The 16,570-nt window shown below is 36.3% G+C and overlaps 1 protein-coding gene across 1 annotated transcript in view; it reads right to left on the bottom strand.

Moving 5' to 3' along the window:
• LOC139140467 (uncharacterized) overlaps positions 1 to 16,570 on the bottom strand; it is a 47,533-nt gene that overhangs the window by 12,717 nt on the left and 18,246 nt on the right. Inside the window, exons 3-13 of the mRNA XM_070709761.1 lie at positions 16,476 to 16,511; positions 13,987 to 14,382; positions 13,664 to 13,803; positions 13,408 to 13,522; positions 12,318 to 12,968; positions 11,192 to 11,290; positions 10,420 to 10,601; positions 9,232 to 9,318; positions 8,382 to 8,468; positions 5,040 to 5,126; positions 3,981 to 4,076 (exon numbers count right to left, since the gene is read on the bottom strand). Of these exons, the coding sequence (XP_070565862.1) occupies positions 3,981 to 4,076; positions 5,040 to 5,126; positions 8,382 to 8,468; positions 9,232 to 9,318; positions 10,420 to 10,601; positions 11,192 to 11,290; positions 12,318 to 12,968; positions 13,408 to 13,522; positions 13,664 to 13,803; positions 13,987 to 14,382; positions 16,476 to 16,511 (1,976 nt within the window). The remainder of the gene's footprint in view (positions 1 to 3,980; positions 4,077 to 5,039; positions 5,127 to 8,381; positions 8,469 to 9,231; positions 9,319 to 10,419; positions 10,602 to 11,191; positions 11,291 to 12,317; positions 12,969 to 13,407; positions 13,523 to 13,663; positions 13,804 to 13,986; positions 14,383 to 16,475; positions 16,512 to 16,570) is intronic.

Here is a 16,570-nt window from a genome sequence, read left to right as displayed (position 1 = left end):
CACAGTATGATTGAAGTCCCGTTTAACAGTACAAAGAACAGAAGTCAGTATCTTCGATAACTCTGTTGTTGAACATTTTGAAGATCCTGCGATAAACCTAGCTTTGTAAGGTGTTTTGTGGAGCTTGGTATGTATGTATGTATGTATGTATGTATGTATGTATGTATGTATGTATGTATGTATGTATGTAGCTATGTATGTAGCTATGTATCTATGTATCTACGTGTCTATGTATCATGTATATGTATGTTGGTAGGTAGGTAGGTAGATAGGTATATGGAAAGGCATGACTGACTTAAGTAGTCTAATATCATGTTGTCCTAGGCATTAACCATACTGTCCTTGGCATTTAATATATTGCCCTAGGCATTTACCATATTGTCCTAGGCATTGAAATTATTGTCCTGGGCATTTAATATACTGCATGTCATATATTGTCCCGGGCATTCAATATGTTGTCCTAGGCATTTAATATGTTGTCCTGGTCATTCAATGTATTGTCATTGGCATTCAACATGTTGTCCACGGCATTTGATATGTTGTCCTGGGAATTCAGTATATTGTCCTGGGCATTTTAGCTCACGTGTTCACACACATGATCTAATGTCATAGCGACGTCTGTCTGCCTGTCCTTGTGTTTTTGTGTTTGTGTGGGCGAGTGTGTGTGTGTGTATCTGTCTGTCTGTTTACACGATAATTTAAAAACGCCTGAACGGAATCAAGTCAGATTTGGTAGACAGATACCATATGCTAATGGCAAGAACTAGTTAGATTTCTTTAGCGTTGCTTGCATATTAATGAAGTTTTGAAATATCATTTTTTCCATATAATAGTTTCCTATGAAGACATTAATGACAGTGTCGACATATATCAAGAAATAATGCACAAAATTTTATGAACCTTTTCATAGATGATAATCTCAGAACATGATGATACTGTGAATGTCATATCACTTTTCTACTCATTTGCATATTTAATGAACGTTGTAGTGAGTGATATAACTCCGAAATTATGACACCAAATTTGATGAAACCTGCTGCAAATATTATGCTGATAAATATTAATTGTTGCCTGAAGCACTGAGCAGTGTCAAGTTAATAAATAGTTTATTTGCACATTTTATGAAGTTTTGTAATTAGACATATAAATCCGAAACAACTGCACCAAATTTGATGAAATCTGCTGCAGATACTGATCCGAGAGATGTCTGGCTGTGTTGAACATGTAGCATTTGTGAAGTTAATTGAGCGTTCATTTGCATATTCAATGAACGTTGTAATGAGTGATATTACTGCGAAATTATGACACCAAATTTGATGAAAACTGCTACAAATATTATGCTGATAAATATCTAAATGTTGCCTGAAGCACTGAGCAGTGTCAAGTTAATAAATAGCTTATTTGCACATTTCATGAAGTTTTGTAATTAGTCATGTAACTCCGAAATAACTGCACCAAATTTGATGAAATCTGCTGCAGATACTGATCCGAGAGATATTTGGCTTTGTTGTAAAGCATTTAGTACTGTGAAGTTAATTAAGGAATCATTTGTATATCTAATTAACTTTGTAATTAGTGATATTACTCTGAAATTATGACACCATATTTTGTGAAACCTGCTGCAGATATTGATCTGATAAAGAAAATCTGTCAAGTTAATAAACAGCTCACATGCATATTTAATGAAGTTTCGTAAGTACTGATTTAACTCCCAGAGTACTGTGCGAAAGTTAATGAACCCGGATACAAGTAATGATATGACAGATGTCTGATTGTTCTGTAGAGCGTACTAATATGTAATGAACCTATTGTCAACCATGTAAGCACATTCAGTTCACGTCTGGTATAAGTTCTCCTAGGCATTTAATATGTTGTACTACAGACTTTACACACAGTTTACACACTGCCGCACAACACGGCGCGCTGGGTATAAAATATGAATAACAAGCACTACTAAAGTGAAAGTATGGTGAAAAAACAACCAGAAAATATTAATTGATTGTAGCAAGTTCACGAGGGCTTATTCGTATCACCAATCGCTGGTGACTGACTGTGCATCGGGTAAATGTTTAATGAAAGTTAGCCGCAGTACCGGGACGTAGGAGCTTTTGTACACAGAACGAGTCAAAATAAAGTCATTAAAGGCTGTATTTGTCTGGGGATTTATAATTTTCAATGCCTTCTAAGATTCCATTAATAAGTAATCAGCTTTTACTGATGGGACTAACCTGTAGGTAATTAAATAGGAAACTATGTGAAAAGAGTTCATGAACTGTTTAATATTTTTGTCTTTGAGAACCTGCCGCTAGTGAAGCAATATTTAGAACATGTGGTTTATATCTAGGAACAGAGTAGGTAATATATACTACAACCTTTTCAACACCCAGCTCTGCTCAAACGTCAAATCTGCGTCCCTCGCCACTGTAATTGTAATTCTACCGGACAAACAGTGTAGCCTTTGCTTTGGCATTGCTGTTAAAGTTGTTTTTGGGTGCGTTGCTCGGCGCTTCGCGAAGCGTCTATATTTGTTGTTCTGGCTAGGCTAAGCTCAATCTGATTAAAATCGTATTACGGACTTTTACTGCATACATCCCTCACTGAGGGTGTGACCGCAGAAAAAAGACCGTAATAATACCTACCCATGTAGACATCAGATTTTAATCAGATAATAGATTGGCCTGGGCTAGGCTAGGCGCAAATAGGCCTGGGTTTTGAAGTTTGGCAGGCTATTAAGCCTAGGAGTACATTCTGCCCCTAATTTGAGTCAGTGCCTCACTATTTAAGTCAATGTCCTTTTGAGAATTCCGCAAAAGTCGTGAATCACGCGGACCAAATACTGAATCAGAAAAAGTCATGGCCCTTTCACAGTTATACCTAGGACAAGATATTAAATGCCTAGGACAACATATCGAATGCCTAGGGCAACATATCAAATACCTAGGACAACATTTGAAATTCCTAGGACAATATATTGAATTTCCAAGACAACATTTAAATGCCTAGGACAACATGTAAAATGCCTAGGACAATATATTGAATTCCAGGGACAATATATTAACATGCCTAGGACAACATATCGAATGCCCAGTACAACATATTGAATGCCCAGGACAATATATTGAATTCCAAGGACAACATACCAAATGCGTCGAACAACATATTGAATGTCCAGCACAATATATTGAATGCCAAGCACAATATTTTGAATGGCCAGGACAATCAATATATTGAATGCCAAGGACAACATATTGAATGACCAGCACAATATATATAATGCCCAGGTCAACATATTGAATGCCCAGCACAATATATTGAATTCCAAGGACAATGTACTGAATGCCTAGTACAACTTATTGAATGCCTAGGACAATATATTGAATTCGCAGGACAACATATTAAATGCCTAGAACAACATGCAAAATGCCTAGGACAATATATGTGTGAACACGTGAGCTAAAATGCCCAGGACGATATACTGAATTCAATTCCCAAGACAACATATCAAATGCCTCGGACAACATATTGAATGCCCATGAGAATACATTGAATGACCAGGACAATATATTGAATGCCTAGGACAATATATCGAATTCGCAGGACAACATAATAATTGCCTAGGGGAACATGCAAAATGCCTAGGACAACATATTGAATGCCCAGGACAATATATTGAATGCCCAGGACAACATAATAATTGCCTAGGGGCATGTATTGAAAGCTCAGAAAAACATATTAAATGCCTAGGACAATATGGTTAATGCCTAGGACAACATGATATTAGACCACTTAAGTCAGTCATGGCTTTCCACATAGGTAGGTAGGTAGGTAGGTAGGTAGGTAGGTAGGTAGGTAGGTAGGTAGGTAGGTAGGTAGAAAGGTAACTATGATTTGAAGGAATATGTCGAGTCCTTGATTTTGTTCAGATTTTGTAACGAATAGCTGTAAACTTGATAATTAATACGAGCTCTGCAGTAAATTACCGAATCCGTAGCATTAACATCTGCTCCTTTCCGAAGCAATAATCTGAGAGTTTCAGCATTTCCTCTGACAGCTGAGTGTAGCAATGGTTCACCTTCCTGCCAACGAAAATAATATCCATGTGTAAGATATACATAATTTAAGGTGGTTAGTAAATATTTCATCAACTACATTACCAACAATAATTTTAATGGTGTCCTCTTGAGGACATGGGTTAATATGTGTTTCTGAAATGGGGAAATCAACAGATTACAGGTCTTGCAGTTTTCTGTATAACCGTGAAGGATATCGGTGAGGCCTAATTTATATGGACAAATATTTAAAACGCGGGAAAACAGACCAATGGCTAAACAATATAACCAATCCTCTCAAAAAGTAAGTAGAATATACACAATTGAAAAACAATGAAAATAAAATAAATATTATTAACAATAATTAATTGTCATTTAATTCAGTTTGCAGGTGTAAAGAAAATTGTACTCCCTGGGCTAAATATATGCACTACATACATTCATGAATAGTGTAACGTTCATGTATAACCAATATATATTTATTTACGAACAGCTTTTCTCAAAAAACGAAAATTTGACACACAATACAATGCATTGTGAGAGACTGTGCAAGTTCAACATGTCTGAATCGTACAAAATACATCTTTAAGATAGTAAGCACTGAGAGATGTGTTTTCTGTCCTCCTTGACTGAATTTAGCAATACTCTTGCTAAAGTATGCCCTAACAAAAAGCGAAAACATAACGTTATTCATGTCATCATATCACTGAATTTGTAGGCTAAACCCCTGGAACTGGCTTTGCATCTGCAGTCTGTGATATGTCCCTGTAGTTTCAGTCCAAAGTGGACACAAAGGGAATTTCGAATGGAAAGGTAAACAAAAACATTACTATCAGGTCAATATAGGCAAAAATTCAAGGACAAGAAACAAATAGCGTTTTTATCTAAATTGCCTTTTTTTTAAACAAGTTAGTAAATATTGCACTTTGAAAAGTCTGTTTGAAGAATCAATGTTAAGACAAATGTATAGTTTGAGAAATTAACACTTACGGAATCCGTTGCATTGACGTCCCCTCCTGAGTCAAGAAGTAACTGTACCATAGAACTATAACCATGTTTAACTGATGCTACCAATGCCTACAATTTATTCAACGGAAATTATAAAGAAAGCATATAACTATAGTTCCATTATTTCGATGTTACATACTCTCGACAAGAAAAGTAACACCGTTCAGCTAAAATTTTGTAAAGTCGAAATATTTGACTATTTTGAATCGAAAGTAATTGTCAAACATGATTGTACTTGTCCTGATTAAACATACTTTAGTTAAGCTGTACAAAAGTTTTAAGATGTGTTGCATGCTGAAGTGTATTTCCTTTTTCAAACCGTGAGCGCTTAAATATTACAAGCCATTGACAATGACATAGTCCCCACTTGTAATAAGAGTATTAGTCTTGATGAGGCAGGGAAATGTGGTCATTAAGAAGTATCACTGGAGTGTATATGTTGAGATCTATGGGCACATAGGTCTATGTCGTTGTTCCCTATTTGAAACACATGAGGCATGTCTAAGTTATGGTTCTATATCGGGAAAAAAGATCAGATTTCTAGCTGTATTGGCCAGTCAAAAAATACATATGCGCATAATAAATGAGGTACAAGATCTGACATCTTAAGGTCTAATATCCTATCAAAATTGAAGGGTATAGAACTTGTGGTTGCTGAGTTATGCATATATATGTATAATCAAGGTCAAGGTCATCGAGGTCACGTGATATTTTGAAAAAAATTGTATTACTAATTAATCCCTATATGCCAAAAATCAGACCTCTAGCTTTATACGCTTGCCCATAATTAGATATGTGCATAATTAATGAGGTAAAACGTGTGTTGTCATAAGGTCTCCCATCCTTCTAAACATAAAGGACATAGCACTTGTGGTTACTTATTTATTGACATAACGTATATTTTAGGTAAGAGGTGATCGAGATCACATGACATTTTGTCAAAAATTTTTTATCCTATAGTTATCCCTATATACCAAAAATCAGACATCCAGCTCTATTGGCTTGCTCAGAATTAGATATGCGCATAATTAATGAGGTACAGTATGTGGCGTCATAAGGTCTCCCATCATACCAAATATGAAGGGTGTAGCACTTGTGGTTACTGAGTTATTGACAAATATGTATATTTGAGGTCAAAGGTCACCGAGGTCACGTGACATTTTGTCAAAATGTCTGAGATATCTGCGTGAACGGATGGACTCACAGACGGATGAACGGACAGACATGACCTAATCTATAAGCCCCCTGGACTTCATACGTGGGGACGTGTCACTGCATCCTTTTTGCAATATGAATACGATGAGAAACTAATTTTTTATTTTTCTTGGCCTTATACATGGGAGTCTATGGAGAACTGCCTTATACATGGGAGTCTATGGAGAACTGCCTTATACATGGGAGTCTATGGAGGTGTAAACTAAAAAGTTCTCTAACACGGCCAAATTTGATAACATTGTGAAACAAATCGACGTGCATCTGTATGGGGTAGGGCACTATCCTTGCGCAAAGTTTGAAAGAAATTGACCAGGACATGCCTGAGATATCTGCGTGAACGGACGGACAGACGGACGGACATGACCCAATCTATAAGTCCCCACGGACGAAGGACTAAAAAGCTACATGACACTTGCGAAAAATCAGGAACGCCTTTTGTAGCGTAATCAAGGCCAATATTCGAACTCCCAATTTTCAACTATACAACTCAACATTCAACATTCGAACTCAACATTTTTCAACTATACAACTCAACATTCAACATTCAAACTCAACATTTTCAACTATACAACTCAACATTCAACATTCGAACTCCAAATTTCAACTATACAACTCAACATTCAACATTCAAAATCCACATTTTCAACTATCGAACTCAACATTTTCAACTTTCGAACTCCACATTTTCAACTTTCGAAGTCCGGGATTCGTATTCTCCCTAGGCATCCCTAACTTGCTTGATTGTAGTTACCCACGTTTTTCACTTCTGGGCTATACTACGTCAGAACGCGTCATAGATACGTCACATGACGTTTCGGAGTTTTAGAGTTATTCCTATGTGATGTTCTAGAGGGTCCAAATAACAACTCTCTTGTTAATTTCCACACAGTTACAGCCAAAACACAACTCAGACACTGAACACACCAAAGCACATACAAGACGAGATGGCTGATGTGTGAAGCACTTTCCCTTTATTACACCGTGACCACTATGTTCAACATCATGTATTTCACGTTGAGCGGCTTGCACTAGCTGGACAATACGCTCACTACACATTCCAATGCCACTTAACTGTGACAAAAGTCTAACAGACTCTCACACCTACGTGACACATCTCCCCGTCTGTCGGGCTGGTCAAGGTCAAGTAGCAGCCTAGACAAACTACCACTGACGTGGTCACGAACGAACTCGGTGTCGTCCATGTTTAAAATTAACTGCGAGGTCACCATGTTTTGGGACTCCCTAACAAAGTGATAAGTAGTTTCATGTAAAATGACACCGACGATTTTTTAAAGTCGTATTTGACTATATGTATGCTAATTTTGGCTTGTGTTCGCTGGCTAGTGGTCTAGGGGGACCTATGACTTCGATAGTTGAAAATGTGGAGTTTGAATGTTGAATGTTGAGTTGTATAGTTGGAAATGTGGAGTTTAAATGTTGAATGTTGAGTTGTAGAGTTGCAAACTGGGATTTCGAATATTGGACTTGATTACGCGCCAGATCAGGAACGCCTTTTGTAGATTGATCCTGTTTTATCATTTAAATATTGGAGAAGAGAACACCGTAGAGACACTTATCATTGAACAGATGTGCTCACTCATCTTTCCATCTATCATCTATATATGCCCAGTACTAATATGTAAATTAAATAACACTATGTATCTCTATGTTGCGCCGACCTAGTAACTTTCCTTAAAGAAAAAATATATCACGCAAACACTTTGTAATAGACTACTGCTGTTAATCCATATCAACGATGGCGTCAAGTGTATTGTGAGACCAACACAAAACGTACGGGAATAGAATACAGCTCAGTCCATCCAAGGCGTTTGTGACATACACCTCTTTACTACTGACTTCAATAAACCAACGATATTGTTGACACATTAGGGGACACATTTGACACACTTCACTCATGATTACACCGTAATTGCTGATGAAGAAGTTATTGTTGAATGATACTCTTATCAAATGTATAAGTCAAAAGTTCAAACTCGGGAACCGACGGGTACATCCGGAGTGCTTTTTTCAAACAACATTAGAAAATGCGATGGTTTTTTTTTTTTCAAATTGTACGGCACACTGAGCTGTATAACAATTAGCGTTTACCTTGTTTATTTCTTCCACGTCTATTCCAGTATCAAGTAGAAGTTTAACAATCTCAGCATTTTTTGTCAAGACTGCAAAACGTAAACTCTGTATGATGTTGACAAAAATAGAAAAAGGAATTAAGAAACACTGCGTACTGAAATAAATTCACTATGCACTTTACATTTTAAAAAGTTGGTCAAACTCTACGGAAAGAGACTTTAAACCATTCCTTTGTAAAAAAAAGAAAAAAGCCACAGGTCAGAGTGTAACACCTGGTAACAGAGATACGCATATGCCAGTATTTACCGACACTTGAGATTCAAAATGACCACCATTCCTTTGGTAACTATATGGGAAAAAATAAATTTTTCGATTTTCACGACAAAAAGATCCAAAATTACCTCAACAAGTGGAGATCAAAAAACGTTCATTAAAAATTTGATAGTCAGAATACCCGTCCCCGTGGCGCATTCTACCTTTAGAAACTTACATCAGAACGGAATTTCTATTGACAATGTTCGTATCTTCATTTTCTATCACGTTTATGCGATATAATTTTCTAGGCATTATATCAATTCCACAAACATGAACAAGTGGTTTTGTTCATTTTATTTGCTCCTTTGTATGGTTGATCAATTTTGAAATAAGAACATATATCAATGTTTTATACACCGATTCAATTTTAAATGTAGGGCTACAAAGCTTTTCGAAGACAACGGTAGCACTTTTCGTATATCATATACTTACCGTCACTCATTGCCATGAATGGATCCTGACTTTGTGAAAAGAAACGAGCGTGTTGCCAATATTTGTAAAGTTATCATGAAACCAAAAATACGGAATAAAATCTTAAAGCTAATTTGCTCACCTTTGCAATATGCTTCTTTTTGATATTAAGGGAAATAGCATCCTGTACTATTCCTGAATGACCTTGCAGAACAGCAGATTGCAGCAACTATATCAAGATAAAAAAAGTATTGAATTACGTTGAAAATACACAGTAAACTTGTATGTTCCTGTCTATTTGTCTGGGAAGAAACATCTAAAGGAGAACTAAAAAGAAACATGTTCAAAGTGAATGGCTTGAAAAAGGTTGCCGAGCATGTACATGTAATTTTGTTTTGCATTTTAGGATTTCTACATATACCATTATCACTAAAAATCCATTTAATTAACCACAAATAAATGGCACCTCTACTATTTGGCCTGACATCCTTATACAGGTAAAATCCTAACAAATTATGCCAATCTAGTCGCAATCATACATTTCTAAATTATTAAAGACGGAGAAAGCACTTGTGAATTATAAACCCAACTTTTTGTTTAACGTTGTAGGAGTTTGTTACAAACATATTTGCAAACGATCAGCATAATATATTATAATTACCTCGAGTCAAGTTCCTGTGAAAATCTATGGGAAAACACCCTAACATTTGTGTAACTACATTTGCCGTATCATGCCAAGGAGCACTTTGTCCAAATGTTGGCAGCGTGCATTTCAGAACTAGGTTTATTCTTGTTACTGCGCGCCTTCCTATCCACAAACGCTCTGTTTGTAAACAATATTGGTGCAAGATTCGAAGGTCTACTTATTCTGATCGTGCGGGAAGTTAAACTTTTGAGTAATAATTAATTGCCGTATCACATCCGGGCACTCTCAGTCCAAATATAGGCAAGTGCTTGCATTTCAGAATTAGGTTTATTATTGTTACAATGAGCGTTGCTATCCGAAACGTACTATTCGTAAAAAAAGCCAGCGCGAGTTTCGAGCAGCTTCTCCTCGTTCTGGTAGTACAGACGAAAGCGAAGTTAGCAAAATCGGACGATATTTCTATTGATTTTTTTTCTGTTGAAATATTGCGGACCTCAGTCGTACGCTGTGCGCGGGCCCTTCGCCGTGCAACCTTGGTCCTCAAACCCCCGTATCAGGGAAATAAAGTTTAAAATTACAATATGGGTATACCAGATTATATGAATTTAGATCAAGTGACGCCAATGTCAAATACATGTTCGAATATAAAAACTATGAAAAAATTGAACAAAACATTGTGAATACCAAATGTTTCAGTTGGGTTTTTGCCAACTCCAAATCTTCAGAGTGTAATGACGCAGAGGACGGCAAAAATGATTCAGAGTCACCAGTATCCGTATTAGAGTCATCAGAATCCACTTCATGTTCTAGTCTTTCTTTCTTTTTTGCATCAGTAACAGACACCCTCTCCTTGTCTTCTTTGGAACCTGAATTATCAGAGAGTAATTAATAGTAATTTTTCCGACTTAAATAGAACGGCAATGCATTGTAGAAGTATATTGAAAATTTTTGTTCAAAAAACGATTGGAACTAATTTGGAATAATTGGACCGTCATATTTTTCAAATTTCTCAAAAGTGTTAGGTGCCACATAGCTGAATGTTGCAATATTACAAATTACTCAAAAAACAAGTGTGTTACTTAAAAAGAAAAGAAGATGAGGTTACATATGCAGATTATATCGACATTACTTCACCATCCAATTTTTTCCCGATTAGTTCCAATCGTGTTTCAATTCTTTTGATAGTGTACTGCTTTACATGCGTGTGATACTACTACTAATTAGAAACTACTATTAATAAGAAACTATAAGAATGTTGATTTATCGCTTTTGTAAGAGCCATTAATATTGATGCTATCGGTTTTATTGACAAGAAATCTCTACCTTTCATTTTCAACAATATTTTTTACCATGGTATGTCGGTAAAGTTAATATTATTGAATATCTATTTTCTAGGTTTTTGAACGATCTTCAAAGTCTTATGACTCAGAGAATAGCAAAATTTAACCAAACTCACCAGTGTCCATATCAGAGTCATCATATTCAACTTCATGTTCTAGTCTTTCTGTCTTCTTTGCATCAGTAATGAACACCCGATCCTTGTCTTCTTTGGAACCTGAATTATTAGAACGTAGTGAATGGGTATTGTTTCTACTTACAAAGAAAAAGTGCAATATTTTGTAGAAGTACATTAAATAGTTTTTGTTCATGTCTTTTGATGGTTTACCAGTCACGTGCGTGTGATACTAACACTAGTTAAGAAACTCTTGTAATGTTGATCTATTACTTTTGTAAGAGTTATTCATCATGATGCTATCATTTTGATTAAGAAAATATCTTTACCCTACATTTCAAAATCATTGAAATATCTATTTCCTAGGGATCGTTTTGAACGAAAGAATATCTTTCTGACGTTTTTCATAAAAATCATAATGACTGTTGATTGATGTGATGTTTGTTACATATGATAGAGGGAAACCCCTATTCACACACACACACACACACACACACACACACACACACACATATATATATATATATATATATATATGTGTGTGTGTGTGTGTGTGTGTGTGTGTGTGTGTGTGTGTATTACATTTGATATTTTCCTCAGAGTTCCAGAAATTCCCTTCAACTGTCTAAATGATAGAAAAAAATTGTGTCCATTATATGACGGCTTTAAGAGTTTATCTAAACGGTACAGAGATAACGTGATTCTGATTTTCAGAAAAAATGTAGGCATGATTTACGTAATTACCTAATTAACTGTTTTGACTAGTATTTTAATTCTAGTCAAAATATCTCCTTTTCTGAACCGTCATTTCAAGGTTTTCTAATTCTGCATTTCTGTCATGATATCACGATTCTTTGTTTGGATTGTCAGTTTGGCGTACCCATTAATGCTTTCAAATTCCTATTGTAAAATTATTGGACAATATTTAGATCTGGCGTTTCAGTTACCGCCATTTTGCTTTCCTGTTGCTTTTCAATGACATAATTTTATAATTTTCTTCTGCCAAAAATCATATTGATTTCTTTTAGTTCACTAATCATCATGATAGCTAAAAATAGTGTCATAATATAAGGAAATGAGTTAGTTTCTCCTCTATTAAAATGTAAAAAAGAAAGGTATACTCCGAAACCTTTGCCGAATTCATCCTTTCCGAATTGTTTGCCTGGGGCGGACCCTTCTTCTAGTGTCATCTCTTTTTTCTGTGGTTCCTCAGGTACAGTTTTCTTGGACTGGTTGTCACTGAGTCCCTGCTTTTGAATCGACGTGTCGAATGCCATTGACAATGAAGTTAGAGGGTCAGTGCCCGACTTTAGCATGGTTTCATCATCTATTTCTACACTATTATAGCGTTCAAATTTTGATTTCTTCAACTTTCGCTTTAAAGATTTGTTTTCTTCAATCAGAGCTTTGTTTTCTTCTTTCAATTTACTAATTGTAATTTTTTTGCTTTTCAAAGTCATTGACAAACGAAATGATACTCTCTCTTCCGAATGACTCATAGCAGGCAGCTTTTGACCTTCATATAACATGTTTTTAAATATTTCAGTTTGAGTTTCTTCCTTTTTCAACTTTGACTCCAACTTTTCACATTTAGTGAAAAACGTATCAAGTAAGTGACGAACAGCGGGGACATATTTAGAATCATGTTTTAAGTCGGTCCACACGTCCACATCTAAGTAATCAGGAAAGTGCTTCCTTCGGAGTGGAATAGGTTGCCATGGAGCCGTCTTTTTCTCCTTCATACCAATATCAGCAGTGCCTTTCACTATTTCTTCTTTCTCTAAATAGTAAATCATAAATGTTCACTTATGGACACGGACGCTAGTGTCATGTAACCAAAAAGAAAACTGATGAAAATGTCAAGACACAGTGCTGTATTCCATGTAGAGATAATCCCTGGTTTCAATTTAATTTGAACTATTTTACAGGAAAGGCAAGATCGCGGCTACATTCTTTCTATTTTATTATTGTCACCCTTGGATTTTCAGGCTTTTTAAAACCATTAGCATGTGTAGGCTGGTTTGCCAATCGCAGCGCATCAGAACAAAACATAATTTAAGAAATGTAATAATCGTATCAAACGAAAACGTCTTCGATTACAATGATTGTCATACTTGAAAATGTTAATAATTATCAAACACATTGTGCAGGGCAGCAAGAGAAATATTTCGTTCCCCTTCAACATTATTTATTCGAAAACGGCCATTGTTAAACTTTACCTTGTGATGACACTTCGGTCTCGCTTGATGACCTTATAATACCTGCGGTAGTTTGGGTTTCTGTATCTGCAGTCTCGGCAAGTTCTTCATCGTAGGACTCATATAAAGTTTCTTTCTGAATTGAGAGAAATTAAAATAACCCAAAACTGCGATGTTAGCGATGTTATCTATGTATTTAGAGTAACGACTTTTGATATTTTTTATTACTGTAGGTTTTACTACCATCTATGTACTAGCATTATTGTTCATGGCATACCTCATCGAGTTTTGTGCCGAGCTCTAGATCATCATTTTCGGATAAAGATATCCGTGCAATCTGACCAGAAATATCCATCTGTGAATCCTGGTCAAGATCGCCGATGTTCATGGGGAATGAACCTGGAATTTCGGATATACCTGCGAATGAAAAACGTAATGTGTTATAAAATTGCAGGAAGCTGATAAGTTACAACCTATCACGAAGGTTAGACGCTTAGAAAGGCGATCGTTAAGCCACATTGTGCATGCTTTTGAACGTAAATTTCAAATGGCGAGAAACTCAAAACTTTTCTTTGTAAACAGAAAATTAAAGTCTCATACCTACTTTACTTCGGAGACTTATTTCTATTTTGCATTTCATATACTCCCACGTTTCAATTATTGTCTCCAGGGAGATGTTTGTCGTTCCGTGTTTTTGGATGAAGGCGGTGTTGATAATGTCTTTTTCAAACAGCCGATTAATGACACCAGCTTGGTAATCTGCCCATAGCCTGTCTAGCGTTTCCAGAGTCAAGCACTCTACTGTCATTAAAAGACATCCACGAATAATATCCTTCATGGTTCCACCAATCTCTTTTATGTACTCCTGGATTGATGGTAAATCAGACTCATCAACCTCATCAAATAATACAATTTTCGTGCCGCGTATTACTCGCCCTTCATTTGCTTCTCCCAACTCAACCATTTCGACTGTTTGGACTTTTATTCGCAGTTCCCCTGTAAAATGATAAATTTAAAAGATAACATACAATTAGTATATTACCTTGTATATTTGAGGCCAGTTTCTGTGACAGTTTTCATATCATGTCAAGTCTGATCTCTACGCCAGGTCTTATTTTCATAAACATGTGCTGTCTTAAGTACTATATTGTAATTACTACCGTATAATAAAAAGTTGAGGGGTTGCACACTGTCGCCCGAGAATTTTCGGCTCGCGTTCGCGAATACTAGACCGCGAAAGGATGTTTTTTTGCCCAAGTATTGTCTGTACGGTCAAGAACACGGTGGTGCACAAATGAGATGCTAAAAATTAATATTTTTCACGAAAAATGAGATTTCTTTAGTACTTTCGCGAAATATCGCACTTTCACGCAGTGCTTTTAATCACCTCGACGTGAAACATTATCCAACAAAACGATATTTTCTGGGACAGAACTAGAAGTAGCATCGCCAAATCTAATAGGCTTAAAACATTTTCTATCAGGTAATATTGATTCCGAAATTTCTGTCCCCATGGGACGATTGTGTCAGGTACTGATGGAGTACCCAATGTATGTGTTCCCCGGCACTCACCCCTAGTTTGCACTCGAAGGAAATTCGCGAACGTGAGATAGAGAAGAAACTAACTAGCCTCGATGGGCTTGCGCTGATAGTTTTCCCTACAAGGTCAACGAACTTTCGCAAGAGCGTGCATTGTAGATCGCGAATTTGTACTTGCTTCTGTCCGGCACTGGCAGGCCAGCGACGGTGATGGTACGAAAGAAAGAAAAGAGAACGCCTTCCAAGAAATCAAGAAAATCCAAAATCCCAAACTATATATGTAAATTAGAAACAAAATACACAACAATCATAAAACGGTTTAATGATGCCATGGTCTACAAGCTAATTCTGTAAAACGGTTTACCGTTAAATTGCTGTTTTTTGAATAATATGCAAATTTGTAGTCAACTTGCTTTACATTTCAGGAGGGATAACCATTTTGTGAGATATCTTGCTGATAAAAATGACTCGTTAATTGACTTAACAATTTACAAAGAAATCTGTGAACGAATGTGCATTTTCTTTTTGGATATCTATGTTGGCGACGAATTCATCACGTCAAGGCACTTTAGCAATATGGGCTCTGACGCACAAAGCTCTTAGGCCCTACACAATATGTTAAATTGGGAACTATTTCACTCGGCAGGGTTTTGCGGAGCCACTTGTACTATAATAAATAAATTTCATTTTTTACCATAAGGTTTCACATTTTGCCATAGTCCAGCACTTATTCAGGGTTCATGTGAGACAACATATTTTGTGTATTCAAGGCTCTAAAATATGCATACCACAAATAAATGACTTAGCGTGAATTGTAACTATATCAATTGACAGTTTACGATGATAGCTATTGGGAGCTGTTCTTGATTTCAACCAATTAATAGATTTGAGGTTACTTCGGAATTCGTCAGTTTCATCACGGAAAAAAACGGCATTGGTACACAAGGTCATTTCTGCAATCAAATTTTGAAGTATTTTAAAAAGTATACAGACTCTGTTCATACTTGTCGCCGGCAATATGTTCCTAAGTCTGCTGTACTCAGCCTATGAACAAGTGAGACAACATGTTAATCGATCGTGTAAGCTTTCCGATAAACCTACTCTCACCGAGATTACTTCAGTGTCGGGTTTGAAGGCAGAAATTCGTGCAAGAACCTAAGGCAAATAAAAGAATATGTGTGTTTTCGGTAATCCGACCTACCTTAGGAAAACCCACTGACTCAATTTTTTGGGATTTTTCGCATTTTCAAATGTCTACATATGGGCGTTGAGGACATGATAAGTGAACATCTGGCCATTTCGATTTTTTCTTGGTAGTGTGCTGCTGTGCACAAAAATAAAGCTCTTGAGTTTGCCTATAAAATTTTTCCTTCGTCTATCATGAAAGGTGAAACATCATTAGCTTACATTTTAAGCCATTGCCATCATTGGCGTGTATATTATCTATGTATTTCATTTCCATCTCTGACGATGAGCTTCCTGCAAGACTTATTTTTAACATCAATTACATTTACGGAATATCAGATAAATATTATGAACGGTGTACATACCAGGTGTACGAGGCGGTATTAGCTCGTCACTTCTTTCTGTAATAGCAAGAGGCAAAAAAGTAAGCAGCTGGAGGGTAACAACCCCTATAGTAATT

Source organism: Ptychodera flava, chromosome 9, assembly GCF_041260155.1.
Source record: "Ptychodera flava strain L36383 chromosome 9, AS_Pfla_20210202, whole genome shotgun sequence".
Lineage (NCBI taxonomy): Eukaryota > Metazoa > Hemichordata > Enteropneusta > Ptychoderidae > Ptychodera > Ptychodera flava.
Note: the sequence above shows the minus strand (reverse complement) of the source record. Positions and strands in the feature narration are given on the sequence as shown.